The sequence below is a fragment of the Vigna unguiculata genome, chromosome 10, assembly GCF_037176805.1.
Source record: "Vigna unguiculata cultivar grain cowpea cultivar isolate G323 ecotype 2 chromosome 10, ASM3717680v1, whole genome shotgun sequence".
NCBI lineage: Eukaryota > Viridiplantae > Streptophyta > Magnoliopsida > Fabales > Fabaceae > Vigna > Vigna unguiculata.
In genome coordinates, this window is record NC_140801.1 from 35,472,198 (window position 1) to 35,499,643 (window position 27,446).

At 32.0% G+C, this 27,446-nt stretch overlaps 3 protein-coding genes across 17 annotated transcripts; all 3 read left to right on the forward strand.

Moving 5' to 3' along the window:
• Positions 1-1,615: 1,615 nt before the first annotated feature.
• Positions 1,616-2,714, forward strand: LOC146882451 (uncharacterized). Its single transcript, XM_085667408.1, has 2 exons — positions 1,616-1,755; positions 1,835-2,714. Exons 1-2 carry the CDS (start codon positions 1,616-1,618, stop codon positions 2,712-2,714), a joined length of 1,020 nt encoding a protein of 339 aa, XP_085523534.1.
• A 10,471-nt stretch (positions 2,715-13,185) lies between these two features.
• Positions 13,186-16,869, forward strand: LOC114163125 (cysteine synthase-like). 15 transcript variants are annotated; one of them, XM_085667891.1, is made up of 7 exons: positions 13,186-13,885; positions 13,985-14,026; positions 14,575-14,643; positions 14,862-14,923; positions 15,856-15,993; positions 16,169-16,238; positions 16,421-16,869. In XM_085667891.1, exons 5-7 carry the CDS (start codon positions 15,871-15,873, stop codon positions 16,468-16,470), a joined length of 243 nt encoding a protein of 80 aa, XP_085524017.1. In that variant the 5' UTR covers positions 13,186-13,885; positions 13,985-14,026; positions 14,575-14,643; positions 14,862-14,923; positions 15,856-15,870; the 3' UTR covers positions 16,471-16,869. The 15 variants fall into 15 exon arrangements, 14 of the variants coding, with proteins under 14 accessions (XP_085524017.1, XP_085524019.1, XP_085524014.1 ...); XM_085667893.1 differs by having other exon boundaries at positions 14,575-14,637; XM_085667884.1 differs by having other exon boundaries at positions 13,194-13,885; positions 14,749-14,923.
• Positions 16,870-22,806: 5,937 nt separating this feature from the next.
• On the forward strand, positions 22,807-25,121 carry LOC114170314 (uncharacterized). Its single transcript, XM_028055796.2, has 4 exons — positions 22,807-23,640; positions 23,732-23,955; positions 24,035-24,292; positions 24,374-25,121. Exons 1-4 carry the CDS (start codon positions 22,822-22,824, stop codon positions 25,119-25,121), a joined length of 2,049 nt encoding a protein of 682 aa, XP_027911597.2. The 5' UTR covers positions 22,807-22,821.
• Positions 25,122-27,446: the final 2,325 nt, after the last annotated feature.

Sequence of the window (27,446 nt, forward strand, 5' to 3'; positions counted from 1 at the left end):
ATTTTAATCTCAAATTGAACCTAAGAATGTGAATGATCCTTTGAATGATAATAATTGGATTGTGGCTATGCAAGATGAACTTAATCAATTCACAAGAAATGATGTGTGGTTTTTAGTGCCTAAAACTAATGATATGAATATAATTGGAACCAAATGGGTTTTTAGAAACAAAATGGATGAAAATGGTAATATTGTAAGAAACAAAGCTAGACTAGTTGCTAAAGGTTATAATCAAGAAGAAGGTATTGATTTTGATGAAACTTATGCACTTGTAGCTAGGCTAGAAGTTGTGAGATTACTCTTAGCATATGCTTGCATGTGTAACTTTAAATTGCATCAAATGGATGTGAAAAGTGCATTCTTGAATGGTTTCCTAAATGAAGAAGTGTATGTATGACAACCTCCTGGATTTGAGGATCATCTCTATCCTAACCATGTTTTCAAATTGAAAAAGGCCTTATATGGTTTAAAACAAGCACCAAGAGAATGGTATGAAAGGCTAAGCAATTTTCTCTTATCAAAAGGTTATGATAGAGGTGCAGTGGATAAAACACTCTTCATTAGGAAACGTGATAATGATGTTATACTTGTTCAAGTGTATGTTGATGATATCATCTTTGGTTCAAATAACAACACATTGTGTGAAGAGTTTGTTGCAGCTATGCAGGAAGAATTTGAGATGTCCATGATGGGTGAGCTTACCTACTTTCTAGGGCTGCAAGTCAAGCAACTCAAGGATGGAACATTTTTAAATCAATCAAAATACTATTTTAACTTGTTGAAAAAGTTCAAAATGGAGGATTGCAAGGAAGCTACCACTCCAATTGCAACAAATTGTCTTATGGATGCAGATGAGGCTGGCCAACCAGGGGATTCAACCAAATATAGAGGGTTGATTGGGTCTTTGCTCTATCTTACAGCAAGTAGGCCAGATATTCAGTTTGGAGTATGCTTATGTGCTAGATATCAAGCAAATCCAAAGGAATCACACTTTAAGGCTGCAAAAAGGATTCTAAAGTACCTCAAAGGAACAACCAATGTTGGTTTATGGTATCCATGTGCTTCTAATATATCTCTTAGTGGCTTTTCAGATTCAAACTATGCAGGGTGCAAATTGGATACAAAAAGCACAAGTGGTACTTGTCATTTGCTTGGATCAAGTCTAATCTCATGGAATAGCAAAAATCAAGCTTGTGTGGCACTTTTCACAATTAAAGCTGAATATATTGCTACTAGACATGGTTGTGCATAAATCATATGGTTGAAACATAAACTTTTGGACTATGGTGTAAGGCTAAGCAAGGTACCTTTGTATTGTGATAATACTAGTGCAATCAACTTAACCAAGAATCCAATACAACATTCTAAAACCAAGCATATAGAGATTAGGCATCATTTCATTCGTGATCATGTTCAAAAGGGAGATTGTGAAATCAAAATTGTTAAAACTAAAAAATCACTTAGCAGATTTGTTCACAAAACCATTGGCTAGAGATAGGTTTAACAAGCTAAGAACTGAAGTAGGAATTTTAGACATCAAGAATGTGGTCTGATGTGTTTGTAGCATGTTAATCTTATGTACTCATGCATTGGTTTCATAAATATCTGTTGTTGTATGCAAAAGTTGAAAATTGTCATTATGAAGAGATGGGCCAAAAATAGAGTCAGCATAAAAAAGGTTGAAGGTTCCATCTGCCCCAAGATCAAAAACAGACTGGATAACGAATTAGAGAAGACAAAGTATTGGATGCCTTGGTTAGTTATGTTTCCATACAATATGATGTTGTTTAATGTGTAAATTTCGGATTTTAATTATTATATTTTCTTTTGGTAGTTGGGCTGGAGAGAAATTGTTCGAGGTGAACCACGTGTCCATGATTGGTGACAAGTTTGTGGTGAACCTAGACAAATTGGAGTGTAAATGTAGAAAATGGACAATCACAGGAATACCCTGCTGCCACTCACTGACTGCTATGAGGTTCCTCAATATCAATATAGAACAGCATATACCTCACTGGTTTTTGACATCAACATATGAGGAAACATATATTCCATTGATATATCCAGTCAATGGACCTAAGGTTTGGGAGATGAATTCAGATATTGATGTTCTGCCCCCACCAAAGAGGATATTGCTAGGGAGACCTAAAAAAAAGAGAAGACTTGAGAGTTGGGAATTGCGCAAGGATTCTACACAACTGAGACAGGGTGGGACTAGAAAAAGGTGTGGGATATGCAGGCAAATAGGTCATAGAAGAAATGGTTGTCCCCACGCCCCAAAGGAGCCACCAACTCAACCACCAACTAATCCCCAAACTCAGCCACCAACTGGGACCAGTCAGCAATCCCAGCCACCAACACAAGGACCTGAAACAGAACAACCAATTCAGCAATCACAGCCACCAACACAAGGACCTGAAATAGAACAACCAATTCAGCAATCACAGCCAACACAAGGACCTGGAACAGAACAACCAATTCAGCAATCACAGCCAACACAAGGACCTGGAACGCAAGACCCATTCCAGTCCACAGCTGAACCACCAAATGAGACTCCATTTCTGCCACAAACAGAAGCTCGAGCTGAAACACAAGAACCAACTCAGTCCACAACTGAAGCACCAAATGAGACTCCAATTAAACCCAACAACCCTATTATCCTAAACAAGTACATCATCCACTTCTCAGAATCAATCAAATCTTTCTCCAGTTGACGTATTCTTTGACTCTGTCTAGCAATGGTTGCATCTCTTTCATCCCCATTATCTTCTGTGCACCATTTGAAGTAGTTGCAGGCTTTGAAATCTTCACCAACACTCTGCTATTCACAAAAAACAAAGCAAACATGATTTTCCACAACAAAACTCAGCCCAAACAAAAATTAAAGTCACATATCAAACCTTGTAGTGAGGGCACCCCCAAAATTGTTTCCCACAATTCTTCGCTGTTCTTGCAACTCTTAACACTGCAATCTCCCCGCAATGGCAATGTGGTGTTCCACTCACTGACCCAGATACAGTACCAGGAGAAGAAACACTGTGATTACGTGACCCACACGAACAAGACGACAATGGATGACTAAAACCACGCGACATTTCCCTATTCGCAAGCGACTTCACCACTGCAGCAACTCAGCTTCACGGTCACTGCAATAATGGACCAACGAAGAAGAAGATGAACATGGGAATGAGAAATTAGGGTTTTTTCGGTGGGGAAAATGAATTGAAATAGGGCATGACACGTTACCCAGCCATTGCCACTGTACAATTTTTCTGATTGACACGTATTCGTTCTACAATGCCAGATCACTGTTCCGTTAACGGCGTTTCTGAAAATTTAACGGGATGGACCAAATTGATGCAAATTAACTAATTTGGGTACTAAATAGATGCAAAGTTAAAAGCGGGTACCATTTAGACACATTGGAACGAAACTGGGTACGTTGCGAATAATTATACCAAAATTAAATTTTGTTTCAATTTGAAGGGGGACAAAATTGCTAATTTTTACAAAAATTGGGACTAAATTGAGACAAATTAAAATAAAGGGACCAAATTGAGACTAACAAAATGACACGTGTCAGTATTACGTCACGTGTCACTATCACTGCCACGTGGCACGATGACAACTTGACACGTGGCAATTTTTTGATTTTTTTTAAAAAATTCAAAAAAAAATAAAAAATTAATAAAAAATTAATAAAAAAATTCAAAAAATCGAGGAACTGACACGTGGCACTCTCTCTAACGGCGTCAACCTTGACTTAACGGCAAGGGTAAACGTGAGAAGTTTCAACAAAAAAGGGGACCATTTTGAGACTTTTAAAAACATGGGTACCATTTTGAGATTTTGACTCCAAAATGGGGACCAAAGGCATAATTAAACCTATTTTTAAACTGATGTGCCGAACCCTTGTACTGTATGATTTTTTTTTTCTTTTATCCATGCTTGCCCAAAAGAGAGTACCGTGAAAATCTTATTGAAATACTAATATCTCAAAGGAAAATGATATTTTAACCCACTTTTTTGGACCCACTTTTAATCCATTGCTTTAATCACCATTAGATCATCTTTTTTTATTCTTTTTAGTGATGTGATGTGATGATCTAATGGTGATTGAAGTAGTGAGTTAAAAGTGGATTAAAAAAAGTAGGTTAAAGTACCATTGTCCTATCTCAAAATACAAGTATTATAACCAAAACTTTATGTGTAATGGGCCTTATGCGAGAGGTTAGGGGTTAGGTATTTTACGAATAGACATGAATAGGTAGTTGAGGGGATGGGCAACAAAATTATAGACGTTATTATTATACTAGGCGGTTTATTGGAGGGAATAAAGACTTTAAAGGATTCTAATCATATTAAAGAGATAGGAATTTGGGTGGCCAAAGGAAAACGAGTATATAAGGATATGAAGAAAAAAAGATGATTACACACTAAATGCTTTTAGTCTTGAGGTCTCTCCAGTTTTTGACTAGAAAATTTTGGCATTCACTGTTTGGGCAGGTAAACCTTAATCTTGTACCATAAGTTTCTATAATGTTGAGGGAGGAGTGATGCTACTTGAGGATCAACAGATAGTGACCAAGAGCATATTTCACTTGTGTGGTGCACTCATAGGCGCCAACCGAAGAGGATTATGCGCCAACGGCAGGTTGATCTCAGTGTGGACAGTTTTCACCCAAACTTGAGGGCAGCTTGCACCGTAGCATTTGAACTTAGACAACTATGGCGTGGGGTGCATGTTTGACCTTTTAGCTTCTCTTGCACGCTTGTTAGTAGATAGTTGGATTCATACTCTTCTTTTAATCATAGTTTAGTACGTGGTTAGTTGTTGACTATGGTAGCCTTTCGTTCCATAAATGGATAGCAACAATGATATCATGACAATTTTGGAGAATAATAGTAGCCACACTCTGTTTGAATGCAATTCGAGTGTGAAGCGTTGTAATGCGAAACTCTTTCTCTTGAGCTTGTAGTCAAGTAACAGTTCTATACTTATCTCAGTCCACTAAGTGGTGTGTATTTACATCTAGTCTCCAAATTCTCGGTGATTTTCTTCTAACCCATGAGGAGTACGGTCAATGGATCTGCTCGAGTTCCCTGGTGCAAGGAGAGACCTCTTCGAGTGCGTGGTTGAGCAAGGAAGCGTCAACCACATAAGTTCTTCTATTTATCGTTGTTCCTTCTTTTCTTGATCTTTAAATCGGTTCATTCGCTTATAATGTGTAGTTCATGTGATTCAACCGATTGAAAATACTTAAAGACGATTTGCTCCTCTTAGGTTGATAGATCCACCGAATAAAACACGCATGAATCAATTTCTGTGTTGAAAACAATCAGAAATATGAGAAAAGACTCATGTCATGTGGTATCAAGAGTTGTGGTGTCTTGTTTATGCATGTGTCTGCCATCTGTTTGATATAATTCTTGCATCGACGAGTCACACCACTGTGTATGCGTGTATATCAGGTGTGTTATAACTTTTCCTAGTTCTATAGGCCTTTGGCACGTGTGTCATAATTGACCAGCTTTTCTTTGACTTCTTTCTGCGATCTTGTCACGTTTTAATCTGCTTTACACGTGGTTGTCTTATTCTTTCTCGCACGAATGTATGATAATTACCTAGTGTTTGCATGTTCGTTTTTGTTTCATTGTATGTTACTACCATTTATACCCGTACGCACGGACACAGGATTTTAAAAGTTTAAAATTATAATATATTTATTAAATTAATTTAAAATTATAAAAAGATAATTAAATTTAATATAAATATTTTATTTTATAAAATTAAATAATATTTTTTATGATTTTATGGTAAAAATATATTTAAGTTGTTTATATATATATTTTTAACAAAATATATTGTGTATAATTATTTTAAATAATATATTAAGATTGAGTTAATAAAATTAAGAAATCAAATTCAATTTTAAATAATTTACTGAATAGACAATGTAAAAGAAAATGTAACAGTAGATTCTTTGATAATAAAAACAATGAATAATATAAAAATTGTTGAATAAATTCAATAAAAATACAAAAGTTAGACAATTAAAAATAGGAAAAGTAGACGATATAAGATTAAAAATGATAGACTCTGCATATAAAGGTAAATAATAGATTCTTTCAAGATGTAATTTTTAGATTTTGAAAAAATATAAAGAATATACTCTACCAAGATACAAATGTTAGATATTTTGCAGATTCTTCTATTGGAGTCATTTTTTAATAGTTTTGTTGGATTTTGAATTTCAAATTTAAACTTTGTTACCATATTTTAATAATTTGCTATAATTTCAAATTTTAAATTCAAATTTTATTACTTTATATTTTGAATTTTAAAATTGACAATATATCTTACTTTAGAAAAAAAATATATTAAAATTAAAATTATTAGTGATTTTTATATCTTTAAAAATTTTTAAAATTTGTAATTTTTACTTTGTAACCATACACCGATTTTTATGTTATAAAAATAATTTTTTAAGTTATTGTTTAAGCTTTTGTGAAATGTCAAAAGTATGTGAAAGTTGTTCAAAAATATTTAAAAATTCATTAAAAAGACATTAATGTTTTACAATTCTTTGGATGCTAAATTTTAAATTTAAACTTTGATACCATATATTTTTACCCAATTTTTGCTATTTTAAATTTTAAATTTTAAATTTTCTGTATTGTTGACAATATAAATGTTAATTAAAAAAAATTCATTATTGTATAGTTTAAATTTCAGATTGTAACTCATTTTTTAAAATCCTTATAAAAAATAACTTATTGTTATGAAATAAAGCGAATAACATAGAAAATGACGACAGATAATAGAGAAGAGAAGAAACAAGAGAGAATAAAGAATGAGAGAATAGGGAGCAACTCATCTGTGTCTTATTATTGATAGGAAGAGTCCTATTTATAGATACAATATGTAATCCATAAAGGAAACAAATCAACTTAGTTAATACAAATATCTACCATAAAGAGTAATGAATCATATGAGTAAATGTATCAAATCAATGGACAATCATTTAATTCATAACACTCCCCCTTGAGTGTCCATTGATAAAGAATGTGCCTCGTTAAAACCTTACTAGGAAAAATCCTTTGGGATAAAAAAACCTAGTGAAGGAAAAAGAGTACAACATTCTGTATTCTTTAATACAATATTGTTTATCACATATTCTATTTCTCCCCCTCATGTAAACTTACATCATTAAGGTGACATAGTCTGAATTTGTGAGTCATTTGCTCAAAAGTTTTTCTTGACAAAAACTTTACAAATAGACTTGTCATATTTTCAGATGAACGAATTTTTGGATATCTATATCATCCTTTCAATTGAACAATATACTATTGTCTTTATATATGGTTGTTGATTCCATCTTTCTCGGGGATAGTCACAAGTTTCTTGCACATGTTAAATTATAAACCTTAACCAAACATATTCACAACTTTCCTCGTAATTTTGTATGATTAGACGATGTTGCTACTATGGTTTGTTTCATATACCTTAATGAAACCATTGTGCTACCACATTTGAACAAACATCTTGTTTGTGATCAACCATTGTGACATTGTAAGAATATGTAAAATAACATGCATATCCATAACCCATTGGTCTGAATTTGAATCATTTGGATGGAATATATTCGTAGTACCCTTAAAGTAACGAAGTATATGTTTTACTCCAAACCATTTTCTTCTTGTAGTTGAAGAACTATATCTTGCTTAACAAATTTATAGCAAATGCAATATTAGATCGAGTATAATTCGCAAGATACATTAGTGTTTCTATTACACTAAGATATGGTGCTTCTAGACCAAAAAGATTTTCATCATTTTCTTGAGGTCTAAGAAGAGTCTTTATCAACATCTAACGACCTCACAACTATTGGAGTGCATAATGAACATGACTTGTCCATTTAGAACATTTTAAGCACCTTAATCATATAAGCCTCTTGACGTATAAAAATACTTTTATTTAAATACTCAATTTCTAATTTCAAACAAGATTTTGCCCTTCAAAGATCATTCATCTCAAATTCTTTCAATTGCCTTGTGAGCTTATTAGTAGTTTCAACGACGTTTATGTCATCTACATAAACAATAATTATGGCAAATTCATTATTTGGATCTTTTCATATAAATACAAGACCAAATAGGATCATTTTTTATATCCTTCTTTTAATAAGTACTCAATAAGACGGTTATGCCACACACGTCTTGATTTCTTTAATCAATAAAAGAGCATGTTCAATTTTATTGAATAACCCTCTTAAGAATTTGTCTTGTTGGGCAAATAAAATCCTTCAGGGATTTTCATATAAATATGATTCTCAAAAGAATCGTACGAATAGGTTGTAACATCATCCATTAGATGTAAATGCAAACCTTGTTGTGCAACTAGGATAATCGAATATTGCAATGTTGTTGCATCCAATACTAGTGAATATGTTTTTTCACAAATCAATACAAGGTTTTGTGAACAACCTTGAGCAACCAATTGTGCTTTGTATCTAACAATTTCATCATTCTTAATTTGATTTTTGCGCAAAAATTCATATGTACCCAACGGGTTTCATAACTTCAGGTGTGCGAACTATATGTTCAAAAACCTTTCGTTTAGCAAACAAATATAATTATGCTTCTTTGCATATTTTCATTTTGGCCAATCTTTTCTTTGCCGACAATCTTTTGTTGATCATTGCTTATTGATCCTTATTGTCATTCATAGCATTCATCGCTATGTTATAAGTAAAAGTTTCGTCAATGTTAACTTCATTTTGGTTCCATATTATATGATTCATGACATAATTTATTGAGATCTCATCATTTTCAACCATTTCAGGTACCTGAGGTTCTTCTCGAACTGAACCATTAATTATGTCAAATGAATCTTTTGGGATTTCAACCTTTTCGATTAGGTTATTTTGCATATTAGCCCCCTTTCTCATTCAAGAGTTTTTATCTTTGGAACCAATAGGTCTACCACGCTTCAAACGTGTTCACATGAGTTTTTCAACCTTTTTTTTTCGCATCATAATAACTAATCATGTCAAACAAGGCAATCATTTTGATTTGTAAACTTCTGGTTTACCATGACATGCATTTAAATTGTACTAATAAACTTGTAGTACAAACTATAAGAGAATGTTGATAATTTCTCCAATACACTTTCTTTTTCAACTCAATCATAGAGATATAAAGATATTTCATATCTTTTTCATTGTTTGTCTCAATATAATATCCATTTAGACAAATATCATTGAAACTTAATAAGTTTCTATTCAACTTCTTGGTAGAAGTATAATAGCTCTTCTAGAGTCTTCAAATATATTTGTAGTACTATAAATAATACTAACATCGATGTCTCACATTATCAAACAAGAGAAAAATTTATTACTCTTGAGAATTGTATAAGTTGTTGCACAATCAATAAGACACATATCTTTTGGTACTAGTGCAAAACATTCGTTTTTCATATAAACGTAAATATCAATATGAGAATTTTTTTTTCAACACTCTCATAATCAATTAGGTGATTAATGCTTTCATTTGCTTTAGCAAAGAAAATAACAATATCAAGATGAGTAGCATCCATATGGCCATAATCAAAATCACCATCTATGTTCTTCTCATTATTTGTAAGATGCTCTGGTGTACAATAAGTACAACTCAAATGGCCTTTACCATCGTAATGATAATATATACCTTCATCTTTTTGTCAATATTTTCACATTTTCCTTTTCCTTTTTTTCACATTATCGTGCCACTTCTGGTGACAAAATGTGTCTTTGAAATTATCTTTATAACCATGTCCAAAATCAAGATCATGATCATGATCATAAAAATATAAATCAAATGTTGCTGTATTCACTTCTGGGAATGGAGCAGAACCAATTTGGACATGTTTCATGATTTTCTTGAGGTCAAAAGCTCATTGCTTTGTTCAGCCATACAAAGGCATGAAATAAATTCATAATATTTATTGCTGCATTCACTTCTGGGAATGGAGCAGATTAGGCGGATCTCATGATTTTTCATCAAAAGCTTTATTGCTTTGTCCAGCCAGCCATACATAGGCATGAAATAAATTCATAATATTTGTGAAATCTCTTTTCACAATATTTTTGTCGCATGAGCAAATTAATTGTTTAGATGCTTTATTTCTTTATTCAATGGTATCCCAATATCAATTGCATATAAATGTATTTCAATATTTAAAATTCCAATATAAGGAATTCTTCCTTGTAATATCAAGAGTCACAAATCCAAATTTTGCAACTTTTCGCGTGTTTAGAACTAGCATATAACATAATAATATTAATAATAATAATAATAATCACCGTCAAAATAAAAATAATAAGACGAAGATGAAAATTGATAAAGTTAAATAATTCCTATCACAAGAGGAAGAATATAAGGTAAAATTATAATTTGAGAAAGGATTAGAAAGAGCCTGGATTGAGACACGCATAACACTGTCGTTATAGAGAAAAAGCTTCCACTAGTCCTCAATTGGTTGAAGCATCGTGCTGACAACGTGTTATGAAATAAAGCGAATAACATAGAAAATGACGACAGATAATAGAGAAGAGAAGAAACAAGAGAGAATAGAGAATGAGAGAATAGGGAGCAACTCATCTGTGTCTTATTATTGATAGGAAGAGTCCTATTTATAGATACAATATGTAATCCATAAAGGAAACAAATCAACTTAGTTAATACAAATATCTACCATAAAGAGTAATGAATCATATGAGTAAATGTATCAAATCAATGGACAATCATTTAATTCATAACACTTATCTATTTGTTATCTATTTAATAATAAGGAAATGATTCTATAATAGTTTTTAAAAAAAATAAATAAAATAGACGAAAATTATATATATATATATATATATATATATATATATATATTATTTAGTTATTGTCATGTTTGATTTTCTATATAATTTTATATAAAATAAATCGTTTTAATAAGATAATAAATTTTGTTAAATATAAGTATCGTATTTATATATTAAATTACCTATACTTTTATTTATTTGGTAAAGTTTAGATTTTTTTTTTTAATTTGAATTCCAAATTAAAACTTTGTTACTTTATTTTTATAGTTTTTTAAGATTTTAAATTTTAATTTCAAATTTTATTATCATATATTTCGATTTTGAAATTTGGCAATATATATTTTAATTTTAGAAAAAAATTTGAAATTAAAATCTTTAATGATTTTTATATTTTTAAAAATTTTAAAAATTTATAATTTTCACTTTGTAATAATACACCTATGTCATTGTTATCAAAATAATGTTTTAAATTAATGTTTAAGCTTTCTTGAAAGGTGAAAATACGTGACAGTTGTTCAAAAACATTAAAAAAATGTTTATTTTTTTATGAATTAAAGTTCCAAAAGTTAGTCAACACCTCTGAAAAAGTAATAGAATAATTTATCATATCACATCTTCTGTGCAAACTTCCAAATATTTTAGGGAGAGAGTAGTAAAAAGAACTTACTTAAAAAGATGGTCTGCAATGAACATGAAAACCAAAAAATGAAAAATATAATAGTATTAATGAGAAAGGGAAACAAAAGAATGTGTGCATATCCAATTAATACATAGGAAAAGGAGTAGTATATTGGAATGCATTTGTGATGTGGATTTATATGTAAGAGAAGTTTATCAAATTTGAAATAGAGGTCTTTATCTAATCCAATTTAAATACTAATATTTATATAAATAACTACAAATAATTTTTAAAAAATTATTTATTAACATTAATATATTTTACGACATATTTACATAAGTTTGTTTCAAGTGTGAATATTGAACCACATATTATTAATATTTTGAACATTTTAATATTAATTTCTTTCTATTTTAAAAATAAATGTATAGCAATAAAATTTTAATATTAATATTATTATTAAAAATTGTGAGAGAAGCTAATCAACATTTGTTATTATATTCTCTCAAAATGCAAATGTTAAATAGTAAACAACTTAAAAGTACAAATGAAAGACTTTGCAAAAAAAATATAAAAAATAGATTGTCTAGTGATAAAGTTGTCATGTTTTAACACAAATTCATGTTTCAAACTTTTATTTATAAACTTTGCTTTGAAATAACAAATTGTAAATTGTATAAATAACTTAATAAGTGACTTTTCTCATAGATTAAAAATATTTGAGAGTTGTTTAAATGCATTAAAATAATCCATTAAAAAGACTTAAATTTTTTAATTTTTTTATTTTGAATTTCAAAATCAAACTTAAGTAGGATATTTTCATAGTTTTTTGAAATTTCAAATTTAAAAGTCAAACTTTATTTATATATATTTCAAATTTTACGATATGAATCTTAATCTTGAAATAAGATTGAAATTGAAATGGTAAGCATATCTTCAAAAGTTTAAAAACTTTATAATTTTTATGTTTTACATGTGTGAATGTTGTTTATATTTGAATATTTAAATTTAATATATTTCTAATTATGTATATGATTCTTATTTTGATTTTGATTTGGGATATAATTTTGATATTGATATTGAAATCCATAAATGACGACTTGTATGTGGTTCACAGGTTTAGAAATTTATATGTTGTAGGTAACATTATATTTAATAAATATATATAATAAATATATATGTGTTATTTATTATTATTTAAATTATCTTATTTTTTAGAACATAAATTTAAAATTTAAAATAAACATACAATCTTCCTGTGTGATTGAATAATAAAGTGAAGATCAATAATCTGAAAATTTTTAAAAAACTTTGAAACAATGATTACAAATAAATATAAATATAAATAATAAGTAACCAATAAATGGATGAATAAATCAATAAATTAATGGTAAATATACAAAAAATAATGACAATTTGAAATTCTGAAGTGACGACATAATCCTTCCCTAATCTCTAAATCTAAAAGACTAAATGAGAAGGTCCAACTAATTTATTAAATAAATTCAATTGATATGTGTGCGCTATTTGTTAATATTTCATTATAAAAAAATTAATTATAGCCGAGGTTTATTATCTGGGGTTATTATAACCTCTTGCAAAAATTATACATAATGGGGGGTTTGTCCTAATCCCCTGGTAAGTTACTAGGATTTAAAAAAACCACACCAAATTTCAGATTTTGATTTCTCTTTCATTTTTACTTTTCCTCTTTTTTCGCTTTTCGTCTCACCTCTCTTTTAATTTTGTTGTATTCCTTCCCTCTTTTCCTTCCTCTTTGTCTTCCCTCTCTTTTATTTGTTTGGTGAACAATTGATTTTCATTTCTGGAATATCCTCTCTCTTTAATCTCATCTTCCTGTATGAAGAAAAAATTTTAAACTCCATTTCTGTGATTAAGTATTCATCTCTCATCATTTGAAAAAAATTCTCCATTTCGTCTTTCTTATGCATATACTAAACCCTAGGTATCCCCAATCCCTGATACCTTTGCCCTTGGTTTTTCCTAATTTCTTTGCCTAACTCTCACTAAGCATTCATGAGGAGGTTCGCAAGCGGTACACTACGCAGTAGAAGCTCTACACCACGACGATGACTTGGTTGTTCGACTTTGAATGATTCCACTGTTTAGGCGTCGTCTGCATTGGAGTGCTTGTTGGCCGCAAGGGAGAATCCGAGCCAGGTGTTGATGTCGGAGGCGTCGTCTTCCACCACCATCGTAGGTCTCTTCAGCCTCGATGATCGCCTCCTCACAGCCCGTCCTAGCCCTAAGGTTGCCGATCTATAGACCATTGCAAGGAAGTTGATTTTGGTGACTGGCGTTTAAGGATTTGGAGGATCGAAAAGAGGTGTCTGACTGAAGAGTAATCCGTTTTGACAACTCTCTTCTCTCTCCCTCTCTCTACGGTCACCGTCATGTACGTGTTTCCCTAAGCTCTTTCATTCACTTACCCTTCATTGCTGTGTTGATTTTCTATAAGAGAAAAAACCCCTATTGAACGTAGTTATGTTTTCAGGTATGTTGACTCTGTGTGCATAAACTGTGTCTTCTAAGTTAGGTATCCCTGCAGAATGGTGACTTTCCATTTAATTTCTATAATTCATGTGCCTTATTGAAGATTACTTGTTAATTTTAGTTTCATGAGTGCAGAAGTTTGAATTTAATGATGATGATTATGTTAAATAATTTTGACAATTAAAGGTTTTAGGAAGATTTTGGGATGGTTGCAATGGGATTTTTAGGATAATGTTTTGGAGTTTGAAGTGTGTCTTAAAGGAAGTAGAAGACATGGGGTATGGCTAATGTGGCCCTTTTTTGGCTTGGAAGTCCTTGTCTGATTGCACGAAAATAAGCGATTTTGAATTCAAGGGTACCTATGAGTGCTGTCACTTCTTCAAACCTCACCATTATAGTCTTTTCTGCGCCTTCAAATGTCAAAGAATATCCACCTAAAATTAATAATTATCAGGGGGAAATGCTCCCTCTTTTCTTTTTTTAAATTAATCTCTCTTTTGCTTTTCTTAATGTCTTTATCTTCGCGTGGAAAGTAGAGTTATTATTCACTTGTAATTTCTCAAAAGGAAAACTAACGGTCTCATTGCGCAGGTGAAAGTAAAACTCACGTTAATAGATTCTCCCATATTGAAATTTCACACGACAAAATGATGTGTAAGTGTAAGTGGTGTCAATCTCTTTCTTGGGAGGGTGTTTGAGAATTAATAAGAAAAGAAATGGATGTAAAATTTCCTCATTGACAAGACTTGTCATGTTGCATGAAAGGATCCACTCCCAAAACTCGCATAGAGGGAAAGTGTCGAGGCAACTATGGGAGTGAATATATTATTCTACTGTCTGGAAAAGTGCTGGTTACACTAGTTTGGTGTCATTTTCAGTGGTATGAAAGTGGGAAAACAAGATCATACCCGGTTGAAGAGATTCTGAAAATTGTTTGCAGGTAAAGTAACAACTTTAAAATAATTGAATTCATTGAACTCTTGACTTTGGAGTACATAGGCTTTCCCGATATATTGGCAAAGTAGCGTTATGCTTAATCTAACTTAAATCTGGGGTATAAATACTATGGATATTGTTAGAATCCCTTGATTTATGATGCAGTTTATAGTTACTTGTACAGTCTTAATTACATAAATAAGCTGACAATATATTTTATATTTATTGTGTAGGATCATTGATCCTGAATTTTAGGGATAGACTGTATCCATCATAAATTAGGATATTCAGTTATTATCAAGTCTTTGTATTCTATTTAAGAGCAATTTCTTCTCTATGAATAATATCCCAAACAATTTATATTCAAGATTTGTGCCATTATTATAAGATAGAGAAAGGAAAAAAAATATTTTGTCAACGTCTTTGACGGGCAGGTTCCTAATTAATGCAGTGAGCATGTCAAAGATATAGAGACATTATAACTAAAGTTAAAAGGAAACTAAACAACTGAAGCTTGTCTCCATTAAATATGGAAAAGCATATTCATACTTGACTGGTATGTAATTGCCTTAATAGGGCACCATCTTGCTTGAACCTAAGTTGGTATGTAATTTCTCTTTTTGGGAGTTTGGCTCATGTTACATGCAAGGTAATGCCCTTAAATATGATATTTATTCTGTTGCTTATATTTTAGCTAATTCAGGTAATTTTTTTAAAGAAATGTAATATAATTAACTTTAGGTAAATTTCCTTGCAATTGTTGAGGTAGTAGAGGGATACATAACTGGTTTTTATTATATCCGTTTGTATCAAATTTACTTTGTGAATTGTCGTGCTAATTTTTGAACCTTGCGTTTTAAATGGTATTGGCATAGCTTGCCATAGTTGGAGACTAATTATAAGATATTCTAAAACATTTTCATTTTCTGCATGTAGATTCATTATGATACAATGAGCCCTGAGATCTGCAGAGACTCGGAAGAGAAAGTTGATGCTTTGGTTGTAGGGATAGGAACTAGAGGATCAATAACAGGGGCTGGAAAATTCCTCAAGCAGAAAAACCCAAACATCAAGGTATATTTTTTTTTCTTAGCCAGGTTTGGAACCAAAATCTGTTTTCCCTTCTTTGACTATTTATAGATTAATATAATGTTATATTTAAGCATCACTAGTTGTTGGTATTAATATTGGGACTCATGTTACTACTAAACATAAGCTTAGTGGTTTTGGTTTGCAAATGCATTTTTAGAGGTATGGTGTTATCGCTATGTTGTTCTTCTTGTTTGAATCTATGCACGACTTGGATCAAAAGCTTAGAGGTATGATTTTTTATTCTTTTTCCCCGATCTTTCATTTTTAATTGTTGGTACCTAATGATGCTTTGTGTTGTGTGATCGAGTTCACGGAGCTATAAACATCTGACATTTATAAAGCTAAACAATGATGTGTCTTAAACTTGTTTGTATAGTTCTTCACTATTGCTTGATCCATTTATTTGCAGGGAACATATATGTAGCTAAATGGCACAAAGGTTGCATTGAAGATACTTGACAAGGACAATTATGCGGATCCTGTCTGACTACATATGTCACTACTTTTCACTTTGATTTTTGGTCTTGAAGATGGTTCGAATTGCTGTTTTTTTTTCTGTACTTTCTTACTCAATCTTGGCTCTAATTTTTCACAATATCAATAATTCACTCAGAAATGCTTTCAAACATGAGCTCACATTATTAGAAAGGGTATGACATCCCAATCTTGTCTAATTTGTTGGAGTTATAACCCAAAATGTACCTATGATGATTGTGCCTGAGTACCAGGCTAAGATAAGCTTATCCTCTCTGTCCCTCTTTATCCTTAGAGAGTAAGCTTCTCGTATGATTGTATCTAACTCACTTTTCTTTATTATATCTAATTAGACTTATATTTTATTTGACTTTATAAAATAAATATTGTAATATTTCACTAGTTTTAATATTTTACTAGTTTGAATGTTAAAACTTTATTATTTACTTTGAACTTGTAGATTATGTTCTTTGTTTTTATGAATGTTATATCTAGTTATAAACAATTATATAAATGTTAGAATTTTTTCTTATCATATGTTTTATGAATTATATGCATTCAAAAAGTATAATAAATAAAATTAAGGAAATTTAAAAAGTAAAAACATCAATAAATAATAAATTGCATTGCAGGGGTAAAAATGGATTTTTAATATTATTATACAGTATAAAGAATTTAAAACTACATACAAGGAATAGGTACGATGGTTACAAAATCGCAATAATTACCAGAGGTTTTTAAACCGTCGGTAATTACCAGGGGTTTTAAACCGCTGGTAATTACCAGAGGTTTTAAAATTGCCAATAATTATTAGGATTTTAAACTGTCGGTAATTACCAGGGGTTTTAAAATCGCCAGTAATTTCTAGAGGTTTTAAAATTGCCAGTAATTTCCAGAGGTTTTAAAATCGTCGGTAATTACCAGGGGTTTTAAAATAGCTAGTAATTATCAAGGGTTTGAAACCGCAGGTAAATATCAGGCCAGTAAGTGCTATTTTACCAGGGGTTAATCAAAATCACCGGTAATCTATTAGCGACGCTGGTTTTTCTAGGGGAAAAACAAACCGCCGAAAACTCCTTTCACGAGAGTTAAAACCCCTGAAAATGTCATAAATAACCTCTGGTAAAAATTGTTTTTTGTTGTAGTTCAATTATGTTAATATTTATTTAAAATTATGAGAAAGTGGTTTAGGAATCCAGAAACAATGATTACACAACATTTAATACAATAATAAATAAATATAAATAATAACTAAAAAATAAATAAGCAAATAAATAAATAAATAAATAAAATTTGTAAAATAAATAAATAAAAGATTTAAATTATGAAAGACTTAAATTATGAAACTATTCTTTTGAAAGACTCCTTATGTTATGAAGATCATGACGTTTAATACTTGAGTAATCAATTACAATATTTAAAATTTTAATTAGGAAATTGTCATTTTCAATCACTGCATACATAGATAAATGAGACTACTTTTCTGTAAACATACTTTTAAAATATGTCAGTGTCAAAATTAATTAATGTTGATGTTATATGTTCTACCAAATTGATTAATTTAGAATTAAACAATTAATAAAACTTTATTTCCACATTATTATAGTTTTTTTATTTTGAATTTCAAATTCAAACTTTATTGCTATCTTTCAATCCTATACAAAAGTTGTTGGAGAAGCAATGTCAATTGATTTTGTGATAAATTAGAAAAATAAAAGTTTATTATTTCAAAATGACGTTTTGCTATGCAATTTAGATGACAATGTGTTGGAATCCGAACAATGTAATGATAAAAAAGTGTTGTAAGATGAAAATATTTTTGAACAATGTAAAATTATGATGATGATAGTATATTATAAATTCTGGCTATTATGCAATTAAGATATTTTAATATGTTGTTATTATTTATAAAACATTTAAATCAATTTAAAATCATTGTCGCTGAATTTTTGTTTAATATTATTTTCACATTAAATCTAATATTTTCACTCAAATTTATCTATTGTAATATACATAAAGACTTATTAAAATATAATGGAACATTATATACAAACATATTTTTTAGTAAAATTCCAAATTTTTATTCACAATGATGAAGTAAAATATCTTTCCACTTAATTTTATTTTTAAAATGTTTTTTTAATTATTTGCTTAACTATTAATATGTTTTATTAAGTGTAAAAAAATAAATTATGTAGTATCAACTTTACAACAATTCATATATGTCGTCAGATTCATTATTTGTCATATTCCCATAAACAAATTCTTTGGAGAAAAGCAAAAATAACTCCTGAGCTAATGAAACATAATGGTTTAAATTGATCAAACAACTTTTGCATCTTCCAAGACATCTTCAGCATAAATTATGAAAGATTAAATTATACTTTTAGTCCCCATTTTCGTAGCAAAATTTGAATTTGGTCCCTCAATTAATTTTTATCTCAATCTGGTCCCTATTTTGGGAAATTTGACCCAATCAAGTCCTTTCCGTTAGTGGTGGAGTAACGGTGTTAAATGGGGTGCCACGTGTCAGCTTCTAGATTTTTTGAATTTTTTTATTTCTTTTTTGAATTTTTTTTTGAATTTTTTTTTATTTTTTATTAATTTTTTTAAAATTTTAAAAAAAATTAAAATTTTGCCACGTGTCAAGGTGACATCTTGCCACGTGGCAGTGACAGTGCCACGTGTCACTATTTGGGAGGTGTCATTTTCTCATTCTCAATTTGGTCCCTGTATTTTATCTTTTGTCTCAATTTAGTCCCAATTTTTGTAAAAATTATGCAATTTCGTCCCCTTCCAAATTGAAACAAAAATTGTAAAATGTTATACAAATATTTTTATTAAATTTGATTTTTTTATTCAAATTGATATTTTTATTATATATTTTCAATAAAACCAAGTTTCTTTAAATTTGTTTCACATTAAATTTTACTTAAAATTGGTTTCAAATTTTAAATTTATTTGTTTTTTATTGTTACATAAACTAGTTAATTTTTCTTAAATTATATAATTGTTATTTTTATACTAACTAAAATATTTGTATAGAAATTATTGAATTTTACACATTTTAAAAATATGCAATTATTTAAAATATAAATTCAAATAAAAAACAATATTAAAGTATAATGTAATAAAATATCAATATAATTTATGAATTTTTTTATTAACATTATTTTCTATTAACAATTTTAAAACAATTTTAAATAAAGTTTAACGTAAAATATAAATTAAAATAAACTTAATCTTGTTAAAAATATTTACTTGAAATATCAATTTTGATAGAAATATTTGCATATTTATATAAAAATTAAATTTGGTTTCAATTTGGAGAGGGACAAAATTGCACAATTTTTACAAAAATTGGGATTAAATTGAGACAAAAAATAAAATACAGGGACCAAATTGAGAATGAGAAAATGACAACTCCCAAATAGTGACACGTGGCACTGTCACTACCACGTGGCACGATGTCCGCTTGACACGTGGCAAAATTTTAATTTTTTAAAAAATTTTTAAAAAATTAATAAAAATTCAAAAAAAATTCAAAAAAAAAATTCAAAAAATAAAAATAAAAAAAATTCAAAAAATCCAGAAGCTGACACGTGGCACCCCATTTAACACCGTTACTCCACCACTAACGGAAAGGACTTGATTGGGTCAAATTTCCCAAAATAGGGACCAGATTGAGATAAAAATTAATTGAGGGACCAAATTCAAATTTTGCTATGAAAATGGGGACTAAAAGTATAATTTAACCATTATGAAAGCATCTACATTGCTCACCAAACCCTTATACGATATAACAACCTCTACATTTAGGGTATTGTCATTTTTAATTTCTTAATACATTTTATCATCTTTTCTAAGAAGTTTTGTACATGCTTTTCACATCTACATATAAGTTTTTCAATGAACAATAATCTAAGCCAAAGATCTTCAAAAGTTGTTAAAGAAGCGTCCATTATTTCAATGAAGAAAATGTATAGTTTTTAAAATTTATAAGAGAAGAAGAGTGGTAATAGAAGAATATTAATAAGAGAAGAAAAAGATTTTTACTTTTTGAAAAATATAAATGAAAACAACAATAATTTTATATAAAGAGAATACGTTATTCAAAGAGTGAGAACTCTTTACATCATAATGGTTCAAATTAATTGCATATCCTTGAAAAGTACACATAAATGTTGCACTTACACTCTTTATTAAATAATTAAATATAAATAATTAATTATATATTGAGAAATATTAAAGCATTGAACAGTCTCCAATGTCACCGGTCTCCACCAATGTCCAAGAGTAATAACTGTGCATCCCAATGTTTGAATTTATTGCATGCCTTGGGAACTAAAAAGAAATAGTGCACACACAAAACTTATTAAACACAATTGATTATGAGTAATCAATTAAATATTAAAAATCAATTTAGAATTCATCTGACTAAATAATTAAATATAGGTTTAATTACTCGTAAGGTACCCAGTTTGGGTCAAGGGTGTCAATTTGGTACCCGGCGAAAAAAAGGTGTCAATTTAGTACCCAAGTTATTTTAAGTGCATCAATCAGGTACATTTTCATTGACGCCGTTAGAGTCATTAACGTTGACGAGTGAACAGGGTCTGTTGACACAAATATTTGACACGTGGTATGGCTTTTATTTCTGACGTGGTATTTTGAAAATAAGTAATAAATGAATGAATTTTCGTTTGAATTAAAAAAAGAAAAGCATTAATAAATGAATTTACGTTTGGAAAGACGAAAATGTGAGTGAGAAGTGAGAAGCAGTGGAGGAAGAAGCGACGAAGAAGCGATCAGGGTTTTTGCAAAATCGAAGGGACGAATTGATCGGAGAAGGTGAAATCTTCGCAGAAGGTGAAATCGTTCGGAGCAGGCGATCAAAGGTACGCTTTTTTGAGACCCCTGTTTCTTCGTTCTCATCAGGGCATGTGAAATTTAGGGTTTTTTATGCGAATGTGTTTGCTTTGAAATTGGTGTGTTGGTATGCTTTAGTGTGTTGTTTTTATACGCTTTTGTCGGTTGAATGTGCTTTTTCAGTAATGCGGTTGGGTGTGTATTTGTTTATTCCATTTTGTGGTCCACCGTTTGTGTGAAAGTGACGGTGTTTGTCGGTGTTTCAGTATTGTGGTCCCCCATTTTAAATTGTATGTCGGTGTGTATGTGGTATTGACTGTAAATTTGGTATTATTGTTTGGGCAATTTTATAGATTACAAATGGACGATCACTTTGATGTTGTCTTCCACCATGGGGGAAAGTTTATAAATGATGGGTCACTAAAATACGTCGGTGAGAGCAATACCCTGACATGTGACCCGGATAGGTGGAGTTACTTCGAAATAATGTCCATTCTGAAGGAAATGGGGTATGTGAACGTCAAAGAGATGTGGTATTCAGTGGGCGGAGGTTCGGTGTTGGATGGAAGGTTAGAGTTGCTAAGTGATGATAAAGGGGCATGCCATATGGTTAATATTGCCATACTGAATGGCCAAGTGCATCTTTTTGTTGTACACATGGTATCTGAACCTCAGATAGTTCATATGTTGGAGTATGGTGGTAATGAGGTTGCAGCTGATGAAGGAGTTGCTGTGGAAGATGCTGTAGAGGTAGGAGAAGATTGTGGAATTGGAGCTGCTGCAGTGGTAGGAGATTGTGGAGTTGGAGCTTCTGCAGAGGTAGATGGTGGTGTTGGGATAGGAGGTGGTGCAGGTGTTGGAGAGGATGGTGGAATTGGAGCTGCTGCAGAGGTGGGAGAGGATGATGGTGGCGCAGAGGTTGATGGTGGCGCAGAGGTTGATGTTGAAGGTGAGGATAATTGTGCTGTAGAAGTTGGGTTGGATGGTGGTGCAGAGGTTGATGTTGAAGGTGAGGATAATTCTGCTGTAGAAGTTGGGTTGGATGGTGGTGCAGAGGTTGAGGTAGAAGGTGAGGATAATTCTGCTGGAGAAGTTGGGTTGGATGTTGGTGCAGAGGTGTCTGAGGAGGAATCATCTGAGGGTAGTAGTGAGAGCGATGAAGATTTTGAAGTTCATAGTTGGAATGAATCTGAGGAGGAATTATCTGCTGCTGAGGGAGATGATGGTCTGTTTGATGTACCTGTTGGAGGAGATGATGCATCTGAAGATGAACTTTTTGAAGTTAGAATTAAAGAAGGTAATGTTGGTGGAGTGAGAGGGTCATCATCCCAAAAGCCCACCCCTAAACATGCGGACCAAAGAGGATTCTCTGATACAGAATGGGAATCTGAAACATTAGATAGTGATACAAGTGATGAAGATAGAGATAGATATGGGAGTTTTGGTATATTTTGTCAACCAAAAAATATGGAGGATTATAACTGGGAGGTTGGGACTTACTTCACTGAAAAGGAACACTTCACTGATGCAATTAGAACTTATGGGGTGCACAGTGGGAGGAAGCTGAAAATATTTAGAAATGACAAAAGAAGAATTTGTGTTAAGTGTTTAGGTGCGAAGGGTAAGTGCAAGTGGTATGCCTACTGTGCTTTCAAGGCTGCCCAAAGCACTTGGCAATTGCGGAAAATAATAAACAAGCACACTTGTAGCCGTGAATTCAATGTGAGGCTAATGACTTCTAAATGGTTGAGTGGACGGTTGGAGAAGACATTAAGAGACAATCCAGGTGTTAAGTTAACTGCCTTGAAAAATAAGATTGGAAGGAAATGGAATATAGGTGTTTCTAGGTCTATGACCTTCAGGGCAAGGACAATGGCATACACAAACATAGATGGCTCATTTAGGGAACAATATAAACGCATTTATGATTATGCAAATGAACTTTTAAGGTCCAATCCGGGGTCAACTGTAAAAGTTCATGTTGAAGAGAATGAGGGGAACCCAATATTCAAAAGACTTTATGTTTGTCTGAAGGCCTGCAAAGACAGTTTTGTGTCTTGTAGGCCCATAATTGGTGTAGATGGCTGTTTTTTGAAGGGTAAATATGGTGGTGAGTTGTTGACAGCTGTAGGAAGAGATGGAAATGACCAGATGCTCCCTTTGGCATACGCAGTAGTTGAGGTTGAAAATAAGGAGACATGGAATTGGTTTTTGGATTTATTGATTGGAGACCTTGGTGGGCCTGAACTTTGCTGCACTTATACATTTATTTCAGATCAACAAAAAGTAAGTTTCTTAACCTTTTTAATTCACTTTTCAGATTCTCATTTAACATGCTATTCTTTTAATAATGCATTACTTCACATTACTTTGACAGGGATTGCTCCCAGCATTGCAAGAATTGTTACCTGGTGTGGACCAAAGGTTTTGCGTGAGGCACATCTACTCTAATTTCAGAAAGAAATTTCCTGGGAAAAATCTGAAGTTGTTGTTATGGAAAGCAGCCTACTGCACACATCCTCAAGCATGGGAGGCAGTCATGAGGGAAATTAAAGAAGTTAATCTGGACGCATTCAAACACTTGTTAGCCATCCCCCCAAGGTATGTTGAAATAATTCCTGCAGTGTATTGTATATAGTGTGAACTGCATGTGATAGGTGTTTTTTTTTGTGCAACCTAGGTTTTGGTCTAGGTCCAGATTTACAGCCAGACCTGCATGTGATACACTGGTGAATAATATGTCTGAGGGGTTCAACAGTACAATTGTGGACGCAAGGAGCAAACCAATTATAAGTATGATGGAAGAAATTCGGATTTATCTCATGAAGAGATGGGCAAGCAATAGAAAGAGGATTAGTACATTTGAAGGTACAATCTGCCCACGAATTAAGAAGAGGATGGAAGAGGAGGCAAAAAAGACTAAATATTGGCTTCCAAGGTAATAGTCATTCATTATTCTGATAAAGTTACAATTCATTTTCAAATGTCAATTCACTTTATTTTTTTGCATTCATAACAGCTGGTCAGGACAAAGATTATTTGAGGTCAGTCATAGGTCAATGATTGGAGAACAATTTGTGGTTGACATTGACAAACATGAATGCAGCTGTAGAAAGTGGACCATAACAGCAATCCCATGCTGCCATGCGCTGACTGCTATTAGATTTTTAAATCTGAATGCTGAAGACTTCCTTCCACATTGGTTTCTTGCATCTACGTATGAAGAGACTTATTTGTCACTCATATACCCTGTCAACGGGCCTCATCTGTGGGAGATCACTGCTGCAAATGATGTTTTGCCTCCAACAAAGAGGGTCCTTCCAGGAAGACCGAAAAAGAAAAGAAGATTGGAGGCTTGGGAATTGAGGAAAGATGACACTCAATTGAGACAAGGTGGTACCCTTAAAAAATGTGGGTTGTGTAGACAAATTGGCCACAAAAGAACAAGCTGCCCACATGCTCCTCCTGCAGCAGCAGAAACTGGTCCATCTGGAACACAACAAAACACACCTGCAGACCCTACTCAACCAAGCCAGAGCACTCCACAAACTGACCATACTCAACCAAGTCAGCCTATTCCACCAACTCAGTGTACTCAACCAAGTCAGACTACAGAAGTCTCACAGCCACAAAATCATACTCTTCCAACACAAGCAAGTCAAACTCTACCAACACAAGGAAGTCAGACTACTGCAGTCCATCAGATGCAGTCTACTACAATAGCAGCCTACAGAGAAAAATTGTCCTTTAGGAGGGGCCCAATTTAAATTTTATTTGCTGTTGTGTTTTGGAATATGAAATTGGAAGAAACTTTTGTAATGTGGTGGTGTATTTTGGTTTGTATTTTGAAAAGCATTATGTATGTTGAACATCCACATGGTACGAACATCTATTACCATCTTTTGAGATAGCAGAACAATATTCAATGAATGTGATATTGGGTTATTATGCACACAGTGCCTTATTACTGGATGGCAATGTTTTTGGCTTATTATGCACAGGTTGTGGCTTACTATTACAAGGCTATATATGATTGTTGGATGAATATGATGCTCCAGTTTGTGTGCTTTCATTCAATAATCAAATATAGTTCAAATAAAGTGACAGGAAAATTTACTTCAAAGCTAATTTCATTCCATAATCATAATTCATTACAATAACATGACGTAAATACAAACATTCCAACCCATTAAACTACAATCACACCCACTGTACTCCATCCAGGTTACAAAAAAATCAAAAAAATTGGCTCAATTTACAAACCAAAATTACGTTAACCAGCCCCAGAAAACATATCACCCATGTTAAAAACTTAATCCTTTTTTCGAACACCATAACTGATTTTTCAAGAGCATATATTTTTCTCCTTTGTCTTCCTATGGTTGCATCTCTTTCATCCCCATTGTCTTCGTTGAACCACTTGAAAAAATTGCATCCTTTAGATTCTTCATTGGCACCACTTCGCTGGTCACATGAAATCAAACCCAAAAAAATGCTTACCACCACTTCGCTGGTCACATTATGGAAAGCAAAAATTTAAACAATAATTCATACCTTGTAGTTAGGGCACCCAAGAAATTGTTTTCCAAAATTCTTAACTGTTTTAGCAACTCTCAACGTTGCAACCTCCCCACAGTAGCACATTTGGGTTCCACCCGCACTCCTATATGAAACAGTAGGGGAGGAGACACTATTTTTTTGTGATGCCCACGAACACGCACAACCCTCACTGCGAGACATTGAACAATTGATTGGAAGAAGAAGACACACAACACGAATCCACCTCTTCAGCTCTAAACCTGCAACCGAATGGAGAGGAAGAAGAAGATGAGAATTGACGAATTGATTGGAAGAAGAAGACACAAATCGAGAAGCCACCTTTTCAACTCTGAACCTGCAACCAAATGGAGAGGAAGAAGAAGATGATTTGGTACATTTAAGAGTTAGGGCAAATTTAAACTTCACCTTTCATTAAACCACCACTGCACACTGTACAATTATTTTTCTTACACGTCTTCACCTCTCAATGACACGTATCCGTTATCCATTGCCACGTCACCAAGATTTTAACGCCGTTCCTGACAATCTAACGGGATGTACCTGATTGATGCACTTAAAAACACTTGGGTACCAAATTGAAACCTTTTTTTCGCCGGGTACCAAATTGACACCCTTGACCCAAACTGGGTACCTTACGAGTAATTAAACCTTAAATATATTAAATATATATTGATAAATATAAAAGCACTAAACTACATTAAATTTATAGATATTATAACATTGACAATTATACAGTATGATGATTGAAATTGATTGCATATACTTGGGAAAACACATATAAACATAGAAAGCAAATAATAACATCTAAACAAATCATGCACTAAAGGAGCAGTTACTAAAGAAAAAATAATAACATCTAAACAAATCGTTAAATAAACTTGATCAAATAATATTTATGAAGAAATTATATATAAAGAAATAAAAAAACACTCAAATATAAATGTGTCCACCATAAAATGAAATAGTTTATAAGAAAAAGTAATAACGTTAAAATGAATGATTTTTGTACAATAAAAACCTCCATTCAAAGACAATTAAATAATTCAACAGTATTAACAAATCAAAACTAAAGAATAGAAGGGAAAAATGTTTAAAGTTTACACTAAACTAAACCTAAAAGAAATCATTAAATTGTAAAAAAAATTACAAATGCTAAAACCACATTGTATCCTCTCTTTAAAAGTAGTCCCTCCTCCATCTCATGGTTGCTGCTATCGTGGATCTTGGAGGTTTCTTTATCCTCCAAATTCACAGGAATTTTTTTGAAGTTTTCTGAACTCAGCTTATTCTGTCCTAAGTAAGGTGGGTAATTCTTGGGGGCTTCTCCCTGCACCCCCAACCCTTTCTCCTGTACCCAAAACTTTATATATTTTCAGCTTTGCCCACAGTAAAAAGGTAACGAAGAAAGAGAAAACACAGTAAAATGTCCTGCACCCCAGTGAAAACCACCTGACGGTCTGCACCCCCAAAACAAACTCCAGCAAGAATCTGATTCCCTCCACCCCATCAGGAATCTTTGACCTAGCGTACCA

What these genes read in the sequence shown, in the direction of transcription:
- LOC146882451 (XM_085667408.1), top strand. Translation starts at nt 1,616, where the DNA reads ATGCAAAAGTTGAAAATTGTCATTATGAAGAGATGGGCCAAAAATAGA. An exon ending in ACAAAGTATTGGATGCCTTG is followed by an intron (nt 1,756 to 1,834) that starts GTTAGTTATGTT and finishes TTCTTTTGGTAG; the next exon opens with TTGGGCTGGAGAGAAATTGT.
- LOC114163125 (XM_085667888.1), top strand. Translation starts at nt 15,871, where the DNA reads ATGAGCCCTGAGATCTGCAGAGACTCGGAAGAGAAAGTTGATGCTTTG. An exon ending in AGAAAAACCCAAACATCAAG is followed by an intron (nt 15,994 to 16,168) that starts GTATATTTTTTT and finishes ATGCATTTTTAG; the next exon opens with AGGTATGGTGTTATCGCTAT. An exon ending in CTTGGATCAAAAGCTTAGAG is followed by an intron (nt 16,239 to 16,420) that starts GTATGATTTTTT and finishes ATTTATTTGCAG; the next exon opens with GGAACATATATGTAGCTAAA.
- LOC114170314 (XM_028055796.2), top strand. Translation starts at nt 22,822, where the DNA reads ATGGAGGATTATAACTGGGAGGTTGGGACTTACTTCACTGAAAAGGAA. An exon ending in TTATTTCAGATCAACAAAAA is followed by an intron (nt 23,641 to 23,731) that starts GTAAGTTTCTTA and finishes TTACTTTGACAG; the next exon opens with GGATTGCTCCCAGCATTGCA. An exon ending in TTGTTAGCCATCCCCCCAAG is followed by an intron (nt 23,956 to 24,034) that starts GTATGTTGAAAT and finishes TGTGCAACCTAG; the next exon opens with GTTTTGGTCTAGGTCCAGAT.